This window comes from Tachysurus fulvidraco, chromosome 14 (genome assembly GCF_022655615.1).
Source record: "Tachysurus fulvidraco isolate hzauxx_2018 chromosome 14, HZAU_PFXX_2.0, whole genome shotgun sequence".
Classification (NCBI taxonomy): Eukaryota; Metazoa; Chordata; class Actinopteri; order Siluriformes; family Bagridae; genus Tachysurus; species Tachysurus fulvidraco.
The window spans coordinates 6,205,809-6,220,061 of record NC_062531.1 but is presented as its reverse complement, the minus strand read 5'-3'; the positions used below and the strand labels follow the sequence as shown (position 1 = coordinate 6,220,061).

The window sequence follows — 14,253 nt, the reverse complement described above, 5'->3', positions numbered from 1 at the left end:
TAGCTTTAGCTGCAAAAAGCTCCATTGTCAGTTGTCTACTGACTGTATAACTGTCAGGGCTTTAGATGACGTGCGTGTTTGCGTAACGCTTCCCGACTTGGAAATTTAGTCAAAAACACGCAGCATAAAACCTTAAGCAGAACGTAAAATACAAAGTGAATTCTACTATAGAAAGAGTACCGTAAGTTTCTATATTTTTCATGTTTTGTCAATTGCGCCCTACAAAACACTGCAACAATTGTAGAGGACGCTTCTGAAACCAATTTGCTCATGTAAGTCTGCGTACAGCTTTCCCGCATCGGCAGGCACGGTGCATTATTTATTCAGAAATCTCGAAGCGACTGAAAGACCCTAGTACTAACTACACTACGATCATGGCGAGACAGTCGACATTCTTCTATGCCATTCCGGGTTTGACTTCGCGATTCGCCACAAAAACATATGAAGTATAAAATATATGAGAAGATGCTCTACTATCTAAGAATAGGACTTGAAGCTGGATGAAGTGCCAACCTGAGCTAGGGAGTGCTAGGCAGGATTACAATCTTATTACTCAAGATGAGTTTTGAGTGAACACTAGACATAGGGGCTTTTTACACCTGGTCACTTCATGCGTTTTCTGTGATACGATAGCTATCCGATGGTAAAAAGACCAGGTCTGAATGCCCTCCGAAAACGTTTTCGAGACGGATATAAATCCGATCGCTCAAATCACTTCAGGAGGTGGTCTGGGACGCGTTTCAGATGAAACTGGACAGGTGTAAATGAGTGTGGTTGTTCAAGCCACATACGCCAGTGCTATACTCCTCCCAAACGGAAGTAGGTCAATCGCAGGTGATCTTTCACCCAGGTGTCTCATCGGGTCTTAAAATGTTCTGCTGCTGCCAGCGAAAATGCAGCAAACAGTAAATGCTGTTTTTTGTAGCATAACAAGGTTTTTTCATTTTCTTTTTGTTCGTATTCGGAAAACCGCATACACCAAAGCGTGTTTCATTTCAATTACCCCGGAAATGTGGTAAAATATATTTGCATTTTGGGCAGGAGTAGAAAGATCCGATCGATATCCGATTCGCCAAGACGCATTTATGTGGCCTAATGTAAATAGAACAGTTATAACAAATCAGATAGCTATCGGATCAGAGAAAACACATGAAGTGACCAGGTGTAAAAAGGCCCATTATCTAGTAATGACTAAGGACATAAAACATACAGTACCAAAAGGGCATTTACTAAGGCAAAAGGACTAACTCGCACAATACTGGTACTCAGGTACTCCATCTATTAGGCAGTACAGTACCGTACATCTCATGAAGAAGTAGAGTACAATACTAAACAATACTGGGAGCAAAACAGTACTGTACTCGACTCCAAGAAAGGAATAGGGTTTTGTACTCGTGGCTTTAAGAAAATGGTCCAACTAATCACAAGAAGTCAGAAATCCCAAGTGTAGATATTGGCGACAAAGTCGATTACAAATTTGTTACCAGAATCTTGTAGAATCTAGACAGAAAATCATGGTCCAGGAAAGTTTTAATTAAAAACCACATCTAATGAGCAATCAGGCTTGTCAAGCGAAGCAGAGCTCACCGAGCATTCAACGGCAACTTGAAGATATCGGTCATCACGAGCTCAATCAAGATGCCTGTGTATCCACCTGAGCACATCAAAGAGGGACAGAATAAAAGGGAAGCGTCCTTTAAGAAAATTTAGCAAAATCCTGTTCAAAAGCACTCGACGCTCAAAAATACGGATGATCAAAGGAGTCGAGGCACTTGGTTGTAATGGATATTGGGAAAATGTTGAGACTGTGTTAAAAAGGTCCACATCTGTTGCGTCTCGAGTGCACGCTCTTTGGGTAGATGCCATCTGCCAACAATCAAGAGGATTGTCGGAAGGACCTAATATTAATCCTGACACTTAGAATATCACTTTGGTGGATTTCTGAGCTGTTCGTGCGGCTTTCTGAGCGAACGGTGCGAGTGCAGGCGCTGTAGTAAAAGGTTTTCCTTAATGGCGAAATGAAACACGGGACGTATAAATAAGCGAGGGAAGTGTAAAGGAAAACTCGTGTGATTTAGGATTAGAAGGTTGAGTATTATTTATGCATACTAAATGATGAGTCTGTAGAAGTCAACAGAGAATATTTCAAATAGAATAATGGCCGACTCTCCCTAAGTACCGCTCGGACATCCTCCGTCCGGTGATCTCGGATTAATTATTGATAATATTCTATCGATTCGGGCCTCCATTACGAACCACTTCGGCATCCTTACGACCGCATTTAAACCATCGACCTTCATAAAGTGACCAGCTGTGCATTGTTTTTTTTTTTTTTAAAGTGAAATGCAGGTGTGAAACAACTTCTCAGCAGTTTGAACAGTAAGAAGGCAGCGAGTAAATTTATTACACAAGCAATCTAATAATGTGGCTTTACTGGAACTTTCTCAAAAAGTCTAGCACTAGCAAAGTGATGACTCGGCACGTCAAACGGTCAGTAAAGTAATCAATTATTTCAGGATTTTGAAGGATTTCTGTGATTGTTTTTTTTTTTTAGAAAATTTGTGATGCAACTACTTAAATGGGTGAAGCACAGGATACTTTTTTTAAACTACCAGAGAAGACACATGTAAATACTTTCTATGATGAATGAATAAAATGGAAGCATGGAAGCCTTTATTATCACCACATATACATTACAGCACAGTGGAAATCTTTTCTTTGCATATCCCAACTGAGGAGGTTGGAGTCAGAGAACAGGGTCGGCTCCATGATACAGCACCCCTGGAGCAGTGAGGGTTAAGGGCCTTGCTCAAGGGCCCAACACTGGCAGCTTGGCAGTGCTGAGGCTTGAACCCTGATCCTCTAATCAACAACCCAGAGCCTTAACCGCTTGAGCCACCACTGTCTTATAAATAAATGCTGTACTCACTTTTGATGCATGTGAATGATTGGTCTGGACCAATTTCTGCAATAATTTTTCCCTACGTTTCTTTATTCGAAAATAAAGATATATATATCTTTATTTATACATCATATATATATATATATATATATATATATATGTTTTAATGTTTTAAACTCATGGTATCTTAAGTATGTAACCTAAGATAAGATAACCTAAGATAAGATAAGATAAGATAACCTAAGATAAGATAAGATATTCCTTTATCCATCCCACAATGGGGAAAAAATATATATAAAACGAATAAAGAATAAAGACAACATAATATACAGTATATACAAAAACAAAAATGTATAAAGAGAGTAGTGGTTACACTGAAGACATATTGCACATTTTTAAAAATTTCTGTTATTGCACATGTTTAAAATGCTTTGTTATTGTTTTGCAGTGAAGCAGTAATAACGGTGTGTATTATGGTTTTGGTATTGACTGGGAGCAGCTCCTTCAGACACTTAGGATGTAACAGTGATCCAGCATTAATGTATCCAATGATAGAAATGTAAGCACTTATGTACATCGCTCTGGATAAAGGTGTCTGCCAAAATGCTGTAAATGTAAAATTAGGTGGTTTAGAGGGAAAATCTGAACATTTTATATTCATTCATTAAGACACATGTCTGTGAGAAGATTATTTAAGATGAATGAAGCTTATGTTTAGGTCTCCAGTGTGTCCAGAGGTAAAGCTCATGGCTTTCAGACATGAGAAGGTCTTCAGGATGGAGTAATTTGTTCTTTACATAATAATTCTGCTGCATTTTGCTGGTTAGAGCTGTTATAATGTACAGTACAGACCAAAAGTTTGGACACACCTTCCAAAAGTTTGGACACACCACTTTTTCAACAGGACAATGACCCCAAACACACCTCCAGGCTGTGTAAGGGCTATTTGACCATGAAGGAGAGTGATGGGGTGCTGCACCAGATGACCTGGCCTCCACAGTCACCGGACCTGAACCCAATCGAGATGGTTTGGGGTGAGCTGGACCGCAGAGTGAAGGCAAAAGGGCCAACAAGTGCTAAGCATCTCTGGGAACTCCTTCAAGACTGTTGGAAGACCATTTCAGGTGACGACCTCTTGAAGCTCATCAAGAGAATGCCAAGCGTGTGCAAAGCAGTAATCAGAGCAAAAGGTGGCTACTTTGAAGAACCTAGAATATGACATATGTTCAGTTGTTTCACACTTTTTTGTTATGTACGTATATAATTCCACGTGTTAATTCATAGTTTTGATGCCTTCAGTGTCAATCTACAATTTTCATAGTCATGAAAATAAAGAAAACTCTTTGAATGAGAAGGTGTGTCCAAACTTTTCATCTGTACTGTAAGTGATAACAGGAACTAACTTGATTTGCAGGCTTGCCACAACACGTAACTGCAAATAGATAAAACATGAAGTCCTGTTTTGTAATTAATGAAAGATTGTGGAATTTGCTGTGCTATAAGATGATTTTGATTTTGACCTGTACAGGGAACATAATCTTCACAGAGAGTCAAGTATAATCCTGATCACTCCTGATTACACTCACAATGGGTTTCATAAGTGATTCAATAAACACACCTTTCTAAATAAAAGTATGTGAAAAAAGTATTTCATATATTTATATGTCTTTTATATAACAGAACCCTCATGTAACGTAGGTTTTGGGTTTTGTCTTGCATTCTGGTTTTCATGTCTTTTATTTTGTAACCTGTTTCTTACGTTTTGTGTCTTGCTTCACTTGCCCTCGTGTTATCTTGCACTGTGTATGTGTCATGTTGTGACTGGTTGTTGTTAATAATGTATTCATCTGTACTCATTTGTCATTGTCATTTAATAAAAGAGATTTTTTTTTTTTTTTAATGAGGACATGGTCATTTCTGCTCTCTTGGAGGGCAAACAGTATTTTCCTGTTACAACACTTGGCAGCCCAGTCAGATTAGGTACTAATTCTTGGCCTCAGATGACTGAACTTTCTTTGCAGTAACATATGTTGAATATAGCTTTATCATCATGCAGCCCAAATTCTTTCTCTCTAATCTACACAGCACACTGTGGATCATTTAGCTTACCTTGTTGGACCATTTGTAAGCCTGTAGAAGCTGGCTGTACAGAGGGGTTTTGTCCTGAACCGGGTCTAAACTCAGCAGGCCGCTGTTGTGTAACGGGTGACTCTCTGATGGCCTGCCGACCAGATTGCTCAGACGCTCCAACTCACTAAAACACACATGAACGATCACAGAAAGCTGTCGATCACGATGCATAACATAAACATGACCAAAAGCACTCTATATAGCTTGAAAAATGTGTAAAGATATGAAACGTGACATATTAGAAAAACTCCAGAAAATAAGGTGGATGTTAAGTCATAATATATTTTGCAAAACATTCTCCAATTCAAACATCACATTCACGCTATAATTAATTCCATAATTATCATTTGCCAAATTAGATCAATTCAATCACCGAAGACTTAATTTGCTTATGTCTTTTATATTTTAATTACGACCCATGATCAATAATGGCAGACCTGGATATAACTGAAAGAATATATCATGATCCACAAAAAGTAGCACGTATGTCTGAAGTGGGGGAACAAATCAAAATATTTTTTTTTGACAAATACGTAAATTGTGTGACTGAATATTTATTCTCCTATCCATTAGAGATATGTGTCTCTTCAGCTTATACAGTTTCCCCAACAGTCTCTTCTTTTCTTTACAGATTCTTTACTAAACACTTGTTACCTGGTCACTATCTAAGCAGAGTTGCAGTTTTTCTAGTTTTTAAACTGTAGATTTAATAGTGATAGACAGGACCGTTGTTTTGACCAAATCTTGATCAATAATTCTCCAGAACTCTGTCCTGGACGTCTGACTCATTGGTTTTCATGAAGCTGTGTATTTACGTATGTTCTCGAACACACAGTGCTGGTCTATATGCAGGAACAGGTCTATATTTAGACCACGGAACACTTATGGACATATTGTGACTTCTTTTCCAAACAAGTACAGTTCAATACTATTTTGTGTAGATATGTGACAATAATCCCGAAAAGATTCATTTCCAATTCATCTACAAAATGTGCTTTAAAGGGGAGCTTGAGAGGTGAATCCAAAAATCCTCAGTAGTGTAATGGATCCTCGAAAAACCTTTCAAAAACAGATCAATCTGGCAACCCACTACAGCCTAGACGTTAAACTTGTACGTTAATTGGAAAATATCTGTTGCTATGTCTACAATTGTTTACAAATCCAGTAGAACTGCTGATGCGTACATGAAAATATTCTGAATTAATCTAGGATTAGATGTTTTTATTAAATTGTTCATTTAATTCCCCAGTTTAGGAATTTGCCCAGTGAAGCATGAAAGATTTACATTGATTGATTTTGTCTTATTTATAGTGCACTAAGTGACATTTATGGCTATATCGACAACTCAAAGAATCTAAAAACAAAACAAAACAACAAACAAAAGCTCAGTTGTGATGAACTCACGTTAAATCACGATTCACCGCCTGCAAGTTGTCCTGAAACTCCGTAATAAACACTTTTTCTCGTCCTTCAAGCGTTTCCTTATTCTTCATCCCATCTTTCAGTGAGTCAAACACTCTAGTTACACTAGATCTAAGAGCCTGGATTGCGTTAATCGCTTGAGAAAAAGCTTCTAAATTCACACCGACATTCATAACATCCGCCATGACTGTTGTTTCCCCTGTAAATACCCGTCGCACAAATGACGTCACGTTGCGCCGACTAGCTTGGGAGTTGTAGTTCCAGCGCTTGTACTATGTAAGGTAGATTTCTGTAAACAGTTTCTGTAAAGTCTCTGTGCTTGACTGTTTTACAAACTTGGAGATGTGGGGTTTCTTTAGGTTCTCTGGTTTCCTTCTGCCTCCCAATAACATGGTGACTTTCCACAGCTATGATGCTCTTTATGTTGTCACAGAGATCCAGAGACGATCCTGTGAACACAGGAAACAGGGTGGAAATACACTATAGATGGATCAGAAGTCCATCACATGGCACTATGTATACACATCCATACCTAACTTATGTTAGACTTACATGTGAAACCTGAGCTCAGGACAACACCAAGGACCCTGGAACTGTGCAACAGCAACACACTACTCACAGCACCGCCAGGCCAGCTGGAAGTCAATTTACACTTATATGAATGGATCCATGTAAAACTAATTCAGTAGTCACTAATCCAGTAAACGCTTAAAGAACCCTTCAAGAGCCAAGAAGGTATTGTACCTTTATGAAATTAATTCAGACGATATAATCGGCCCTTATGGAAAACACAACACCTTTGAGAACCTTGTATCTGCAGAACTTTCTGAATGTTAGTCTTTTTATCTGCATATGAAAATTTCACAGGACATAAAAGAAATTGGTTTTACATCTTCAAATGTAAATACACATCAAAACTAGCTTTGCTTTTTTTTTTCCATCTAGGAGTCTTTATTTAAAATCAATAGAGCACAACTGTGCCAAAAAGTCAATAGCAGCTCTTAATGGTGTCTTATAGTGTGCACAAACATTCCATCGTACAACTGAATAATGTTTTAATTTGTAATTTATCTTGTAATTATATTTGTGTATTATCATTTATTATTAAATTTAAAATACTGTTAGCCTCCTATCTGGTGCATGAGAACATGGTGCGAATCATGAAGTAAGAAAATAAACAAATCATGAATCGTATGTACAATAAATAAATAATTAAATAAATAATCGAACAATTAAACAAACAAACAAGCAAACAAACAAACAAATAAATAAATAATGGATCATATGTAAGAAGCATGTAAAAAAAATCTATTCTAAAGTCCCTGTAAAATGATGAATATAGTATCACATATCAATGAATATCAATGAATCATATACAAAGATACCGTGGAAAATGACATGTTTAAGAATCACATGTCAAAATCAATGAATCGTGTAAAAAATCACTTAAAATTTTTTGAAATATCTGGAAAAATCAGTGAGTCATATATACAGATCGCGTTAAGATTTGACTCATGTTTAAGAATCATATGTGAAAATCAACGAATCGTACGCAAAAAGATCATGCGTAAAATGAGTCACGTGGAAGAATCACATGAATCACACAACAAACAAATCGTATGTTAAAATCACGTAAAATGAATCGTGTAAGAATCATGAAACGGTGAAAAAACGCTTCAAAAACCAAATGTATAAAAATCCCGTGTGATTATTCATACGTGAAGCTCATGAGAGGTTTTGTGCATTCTTTCTGTACATACTGGATAGAAATAGAGAAATCACTCACTGAGTGGTGTTGTGCTTTTTTATCTGAACTGCCTTCCGTGCAGAGATGTGAGATTTGTCTGTGGCCCTTTAAGCAGGGCGGGATGCCTGATTTTCCACTGGGACGCTTCCAGGCATCCAGCAGTCAGATAAACTTTAAGTACTGAGCCAGGAAGGCTAGACTGTAAGGTAGGAAGTGGACTTACTTTCAAAGCTCTACAAAAAAGGGTATGTGAAACTTAGAACCAGGCTTCAGAGGAAAAGCGTTAGATTAGATTGCAGCAGGCTTGAACAGCGTAAGATGCAGTGAGAGAAAGGGGGCAGAAGAAGAAGAAGAAAAAGAAGAGGAGGAGGAGGAGGAGGAGGAGGATGGAGAGATCAGAAGCGGGTGGGATGCTCCTGCGCAACGCGAGCGCTGTCCGTCCTTGAGCGCACATGCAGGACGGAAACTAACCTAAGACTAAAGCTGAACATGATCTAAAAACATTTAAAAATACACACCAATATACACACATAGATACAGAATAATACACGATAGAGGATTTGTGCTGCAGATTTACGCACAGCGTCGTGTTTAAACGCTTCTGGAAAGGGATTACGCATCATCTGAAGTTCATTCCCGATGAAAGAAGAAGAAGAGATGTCTTGGTTTCAGTACGAGCTGAAATCCTGGAACAAGGCACGCATGTACGGAGAGATCTTTTCGCAAGGTAAGTTTAGTGATTTGAGCTTTACAAAGTGCGAGGTGAAGTGCTGCAGTTTTTTAGGACCATCTCCGAACTTTTTCTTCAACCCGCCTCCATACGCGCACGCTTTAAAACGCGCCATGTATTTCATTCTTAAATATCTAGTGGGACTCACTACGTAAAGTTTCACCACGTTAAGCTTAATACAGTGGATGAAGTCAATCTCAGAAAACAAAGCATACAGCTGTTTAACTTACACACTCAGAAATGGAAAGGAAAGGAAAGGAAAGGAAATGCACGGTATCAAACTATACTTTGTCTTGTAGATGAGATGCTACAGTACATATCAAGGATGCACCTTTTGGATGTATCTTTGACTTGCAAATGTGAATACTGTCATTCATTGATATGTTCATTCATCTTTAGTAAGATCAGGCTTGTGCAGGATTCAGAACCTCTCCCGGGAATTGGATTCAGAACCTATCCCGGGAAGACCGGCTGCTGAAGTGGGAATACATCTGGGATGAATGTTCAGTCAATAACGTGCACCTTCTTAAAACAATCCAAGGACTATAATTAGAGCACTGATTGTGTTAATTAAAGGTGTTGCAAATGATCCATACTGAAAAGTAGAAAATATACCACCGTGCCAGCAATAAGGAAAAGTGCATTTATTGTTTATTTGGTACCTTCATTTCTAGGAGTGAAAGATATTTAGGCAAAATATGAAACACTTTATTCATGTCACATGTCATACAGTTTAAAACACCTGGTTATATTAAATCACTTTTTTTCCTCATTGCACAAATTTTTCATATTGTATAGATCACTTCCTCTTGTTTCATCAAAGGAACACTTCTAGATTTTCTTTACTCTTGAGCGATCGGCGAATCATTTTCCTCCTGATTAAGCGTGGGTCATGATCTTAATGAAGCAAAGACTCTTTTAATACAGCCAAATGCTTTTAAAATGTATTGTGATAGCATGATATTTGAAACTGATGCACTAGAGTGAAAGATTAGGCTACGTAGTATATGGTATAGAATATGGCATGGGACGGCGTGCTCCCTGTGAGCGATGTGAACTTTGTGCACTTTCGGAGTAGGTCGGGATTTGAAATGTTCCTGGAAAAAAGAATTGAAATAAAATATCCCTTTAAAATATTCAGCCTGCACATTGGTATAAGATATATGCAAATAAAAAAAAATAATTGTATTAGATAATTTGTTTATTTAAATATTTATTAGATAGATAGATAATTTCTTGTCTAATTTTGCTGTTTAACATTTATTATTTTTTACATTATTTCCCAGACAGAAAGTGGAAATAAAGCAGCTCGAACGCCGCTCGGAAATCTGACAGGCATCAACATCGGAAACCTTTACAGTGTGAGCATCAAAAACCATATGGACTCATGGAAGATGATTCCTGATTCCTGGCTGAATTCCCATTAGTCAGCTACAGCAAACCTTTCATAGTAAATGGACTTGCCTCACATACAGTTTCCATCAATGGGACAGCTTTTTCAGGGACACGGAAAGTGATGAGAGATCTGATTCAGATCTTGAGCTAGGACAGCACAATACATTTTTTTGAATGACATTAAATATTCCAGATTTATTCCGGGCTCTGAATAAAGCATGAGTAAAGAAAACCATATGGACTTTAAACAGGTGAAGAGATGTCTTCACCAGCTGTTGGATTTCTAAGGCAAATTTTCAGGTTTATGAATTCAGGAGTAAACTTTTTAGAAGTGACTTTTCAATCCTGAACTGGAACAAAGTTATTTCTAGTTAATTCTAGACCTCACTTAGTAAGGAGAGAATTGAATCCACAGTGGATGATTGCCCGGTTAACGAATTATGAATACGTCTTGGTGTCGATGCTGAGAGGCTCCACCCCTTTCATCCATTTGCCCCGCCCCCAACTCCCAGTCCAGGTCCATCATAGTGCTCCACACCATGCTCCTCCCAGTCTGCCTGTTCCTCCACTGTGTGCTCATTACTCTGGGCCAGTATGACATCTGTAAGTCACTTGTAAGCACAGATGAAGGTCCCACGTGGGAATATTATGCGTGTCAGCCTCGACCCGCTGCCATGAAGGACTTCATGCAGATCCGAGTGGAGCCACCAGACATCACGTGTGGAGATCCACCTGAGCGCTTCTGCACCCTGGTACACACACACACACACACACACACACACACACACACACACACACACACACACACACACACACACACACACACACACACACACACACACACACACACACACCTATCATAGGTGGAAGGAATAGTGGTTATGGCCTAAACTCCAAAATTAGGGCTCAATAGAGATCACTGCATCCAATCTTATTATGTTTATTATTATCTTATAATGTTAGAGACTGCAAACATCCTTAAATATTAGAGATTAGGGATGGCGAGACATTTAAAAAAAAAAATCATATAACAATACGTTCATGCTATAGAATTCATATATCGCAATATTTACCATACTTTTACTAACAAAACCCCAAAAGTGACGTGTCTCAAACCAATTATATTCAATTCTATACTTATCTGATATTTATGGAGTGTGTGTGTTTGTGTGTGTGTGTGTGTATTGTCCTGTGACAGCTTGGCATCCCATACAGTGTGTATTTCCCTGTTCCTGGGATATGCTCCAGATTTACAGCAACCCCGACCAGGAGAAAGCTAAACGATAAATGAATGAATAATAATAATTAAAAAAAAAAAAGATGGCACACGATTAGATTTTAATAAGCAATCATTTTCGTATCCCGGTCTATATTTAGAAACGTACTAATAGTACTTGCGATTCTCTTATAAAAGGCTTATAGTGATAAGATTGATCATGGTACTGATGTGATTTGATCTAATTGCGCAGCTCTGTGTGACCTGCATGAGTCTCTTGAATTAACACGTGCAGCTTTGTTCTTGTTTTTATCTTTACAGTAATGCAGTAGGTTGGTGTTTCTTTATCCCAGGCCCCTGACTGCAAAGCTTTGGGGAATTTAGCACAAGTTGCCTAAATTAGAAATACTGCAAAAGCTGAAAAAAATAAGCATTAAACAAATGAAAGCTTTGCTTTAAATAAACAAAAAAGTAATATAATGACTTATTTTGAAGGCACAAATGAGGATCGCATAATTATGAATGCATACTGTAACCCTCAGCGTAACCCTAACCTTAACCTTTTGACTTTTTTTTTTTTAGCAATGCTGCAGTGTTTTTAAAAACACAAAACAAAACAAACAACAAAATAAAAGTACAATAGTCTCATATTGACCAGCCGAATGTCCCCACAAGGTCAAAACTGTCTGATATTCCTATCTTTGGTGTACCACAGGATACAAAATTATCAACCCACACACACACACACACACACACACACACACACACACACACACACACACACACACACACACACACACACACACACACACACACACACACACACATCAGTACTTGCACATGACACCCTTTGTATATTCAATGAAAGTAATTCAACCAGCATGAAAAAATTCAGGAGTATTAAAGGAATGTAAATGAAGCATTGGTTTGCACACAGGAGATGTAGCGTGTAAAAAAAAGGGGGCTTGAAAAGTCCTTGAAAAACTCTGGAACATTTTGAAGCATTTGTATAATCCTGTTTTGCTAAAATCCTAAATCTTAGTGAAATAAAAGGTTCTTTAAAGATTTTTTGGATAGGAAATACCCTCTGTTACCGGGTCATGGACAAACTGGAGAACCCGAGGGCTGTTAAATGGAATATAGAGTATGGGATAGAGTGCGCACACACACACACACACACACACACACACACACACACACACACACACACACACACACACACACACACACACACACACACACACACACAGCCTGAACTTACCACATAGTAATGACATTAATGGCTTCATTCCTGATACCCAGGTTCATAGAGATGTATTTATACATAATCACGTGGATATGAAAAAAAATTACAGATTTTTACTTTTTAATGCTCTATAGTTCATGTGAAAAGTCTGAATTCCCTCGTGAGCTGAAATCGGGAAGGTAGCGATGTGAGGTATGTGCTCCAGCCATCGTCAGTGTCCTGTAATCTCTTTTCCTTCCTGAGAAACGGATTAGAAATCACAAACGTGATTAATGGAAAAGCCATGTTCGCCTCAGCATCATGTGTGATATTGTGACAGCTTTGGTGCCGTGCCGTGCCGTGCCGTGCCGTGCCGTGCCGTGCCGTGCCGTGCCGTGGGTGTGCTCTGAAAGTGAACTACACACAAGAGGCTGTTTATTTGGGAGGCAGGATACAGATGGAAATAGCATGTCATCATCTATGTCTTGCGGTATAGTAAAGAATAAATAAACGATGACAGGGGTTGATGTACCGGTAAAGGAAAATATTCAACAGTGTGGACTGAAATGAAGCGGAGTTACTTTTACCATCATGAATTTGATTATCTTTAAATTACATCATGTTCTGAAGCGGTTTAATCCACTTCACATTTATCCCACAGCAATTTACTAACTGAATAAAACAACATGCTTTTTTTCAGTTCATAGTTATATTTAATATTAAGGAACGTCCCCAAGACAGCACGGTGGTTTAGTGGTTAGCACGTTTGCATCACACCTCCAGGGTTGGGGGTTCGATTCTCGCCTCCGCCTTGTGTGTGTGGAGTTTGCATGTTCTCCCCGTGCCTCGGGGGTTTCCTCCGGGTACTCCGGTTTCCTCCCCCGCACCCTCTGTCCAGGGTCCCAACCCATCGCAGGGCACACACACACACACACTCTCATTCACTCACGCAATCACACACTACAGACAATTTTCCAGAGATGCCAATCAACCTACCATGCCTGATGACTGCTAGCAAAACTGAACTGCTGTTCATCCCAGGTGATTCATCCCCAGGTCATGATCTTGCTATATCCTTGCACAACAATCTGATCTCCCCTTCAGCCACAGCTCGCAACCTTTGGGTAACCATGAACAATCAACTGTCCTTTTCCACTCATGTTGCTAATGTGACTCGCTCATGTCGGTTTGTTCTCTACAACATTTGAAGGATTCGGCCATTTTTGTCCACACAGAGTGCTCAGGTACTTGTTCAGTCTCTTGTCATTTCTAGACTGGATTACTGCAATGCACTGCTGGCAGGTCTACCTATGAACGCAATCCGTCCTCTGCAAATGATCCAAAATGCAGCTGCCCGGCATTACCACATTATCGCATACCACCCCGCTGCAGTGATCCCTCCACTGGCTTCCGGTAGCTGCACGCATCAGATTCAAAACACTGATGCTGGCCTACAAAGCCAAAAATGGACCATCTCTCTTCTCAC

At 38.9% G+C, this 14,253-nt stretch overlaps 2 protein-coding genes across 5 annotated transcripts in view; one reads left to right on the top strand and one right to left on the bottom strand.

Annotated features, from left to right (window-relative positions):
• med27 (mediator complex subunit 27) overlaps positions 1 to 6,687 on the bottom strand; it is a 57,090-nt gene extending 50,403 nt beyond the window's left edge. For 2 of the 3 annotated variants that reach the window (XM_027133121.2, XM_047799959.1), the window contains exons 1-2: positions 6,437 to 6,687; positions 5,012 to 5,156 (exon numbers count right to left, since the gene is read on the bottom strand). In XM_027133121.2, the coding sequence (XP_026988922.1) occupies positions 5,012 to 5,156; positions 6,437 to 6,639 (348 nt within the window). In that variant the 5' untranslated portion in view covers positions 6,640 to 6,687. The remainder of the gene's footprint in view (positions 1 to 5,011; positions 5,157 to 6,436) is intronic. The other variant, XM_027133122.2, reaches the window with a different exon arrangement.
• A 1,434-nt stretch (positions 6,688 to 8,121) lies between these two features.
• Positions 8,122 to 14,253, top strand: part of ntng2a (netrin g2a) — a 72,931-nt gene continuing 66,799 nt past the window's right edge. The window contains exons 1-2 of one of the 2 annotated variants that reach the window (XM_027133117.2): positions 8,122 to 8,928; positions 10,222 to 11,078. In XM_027133117.2, coding sequence (XP_026988918.1) covers positions 10,866 to 11,078 — 213 coding nt within the window. In that variant the 5' untranslated portion in view covers positions 8,122 to 8,928; positions 10,222 to 10,865. Of the gene's footprint in view, positions 8,929 to 10,217; positions 11,079 to 14,253 lie in introns of both variants that reach the window. The other variant, XM_047799989.1, reaches the window with a different exon arrangement.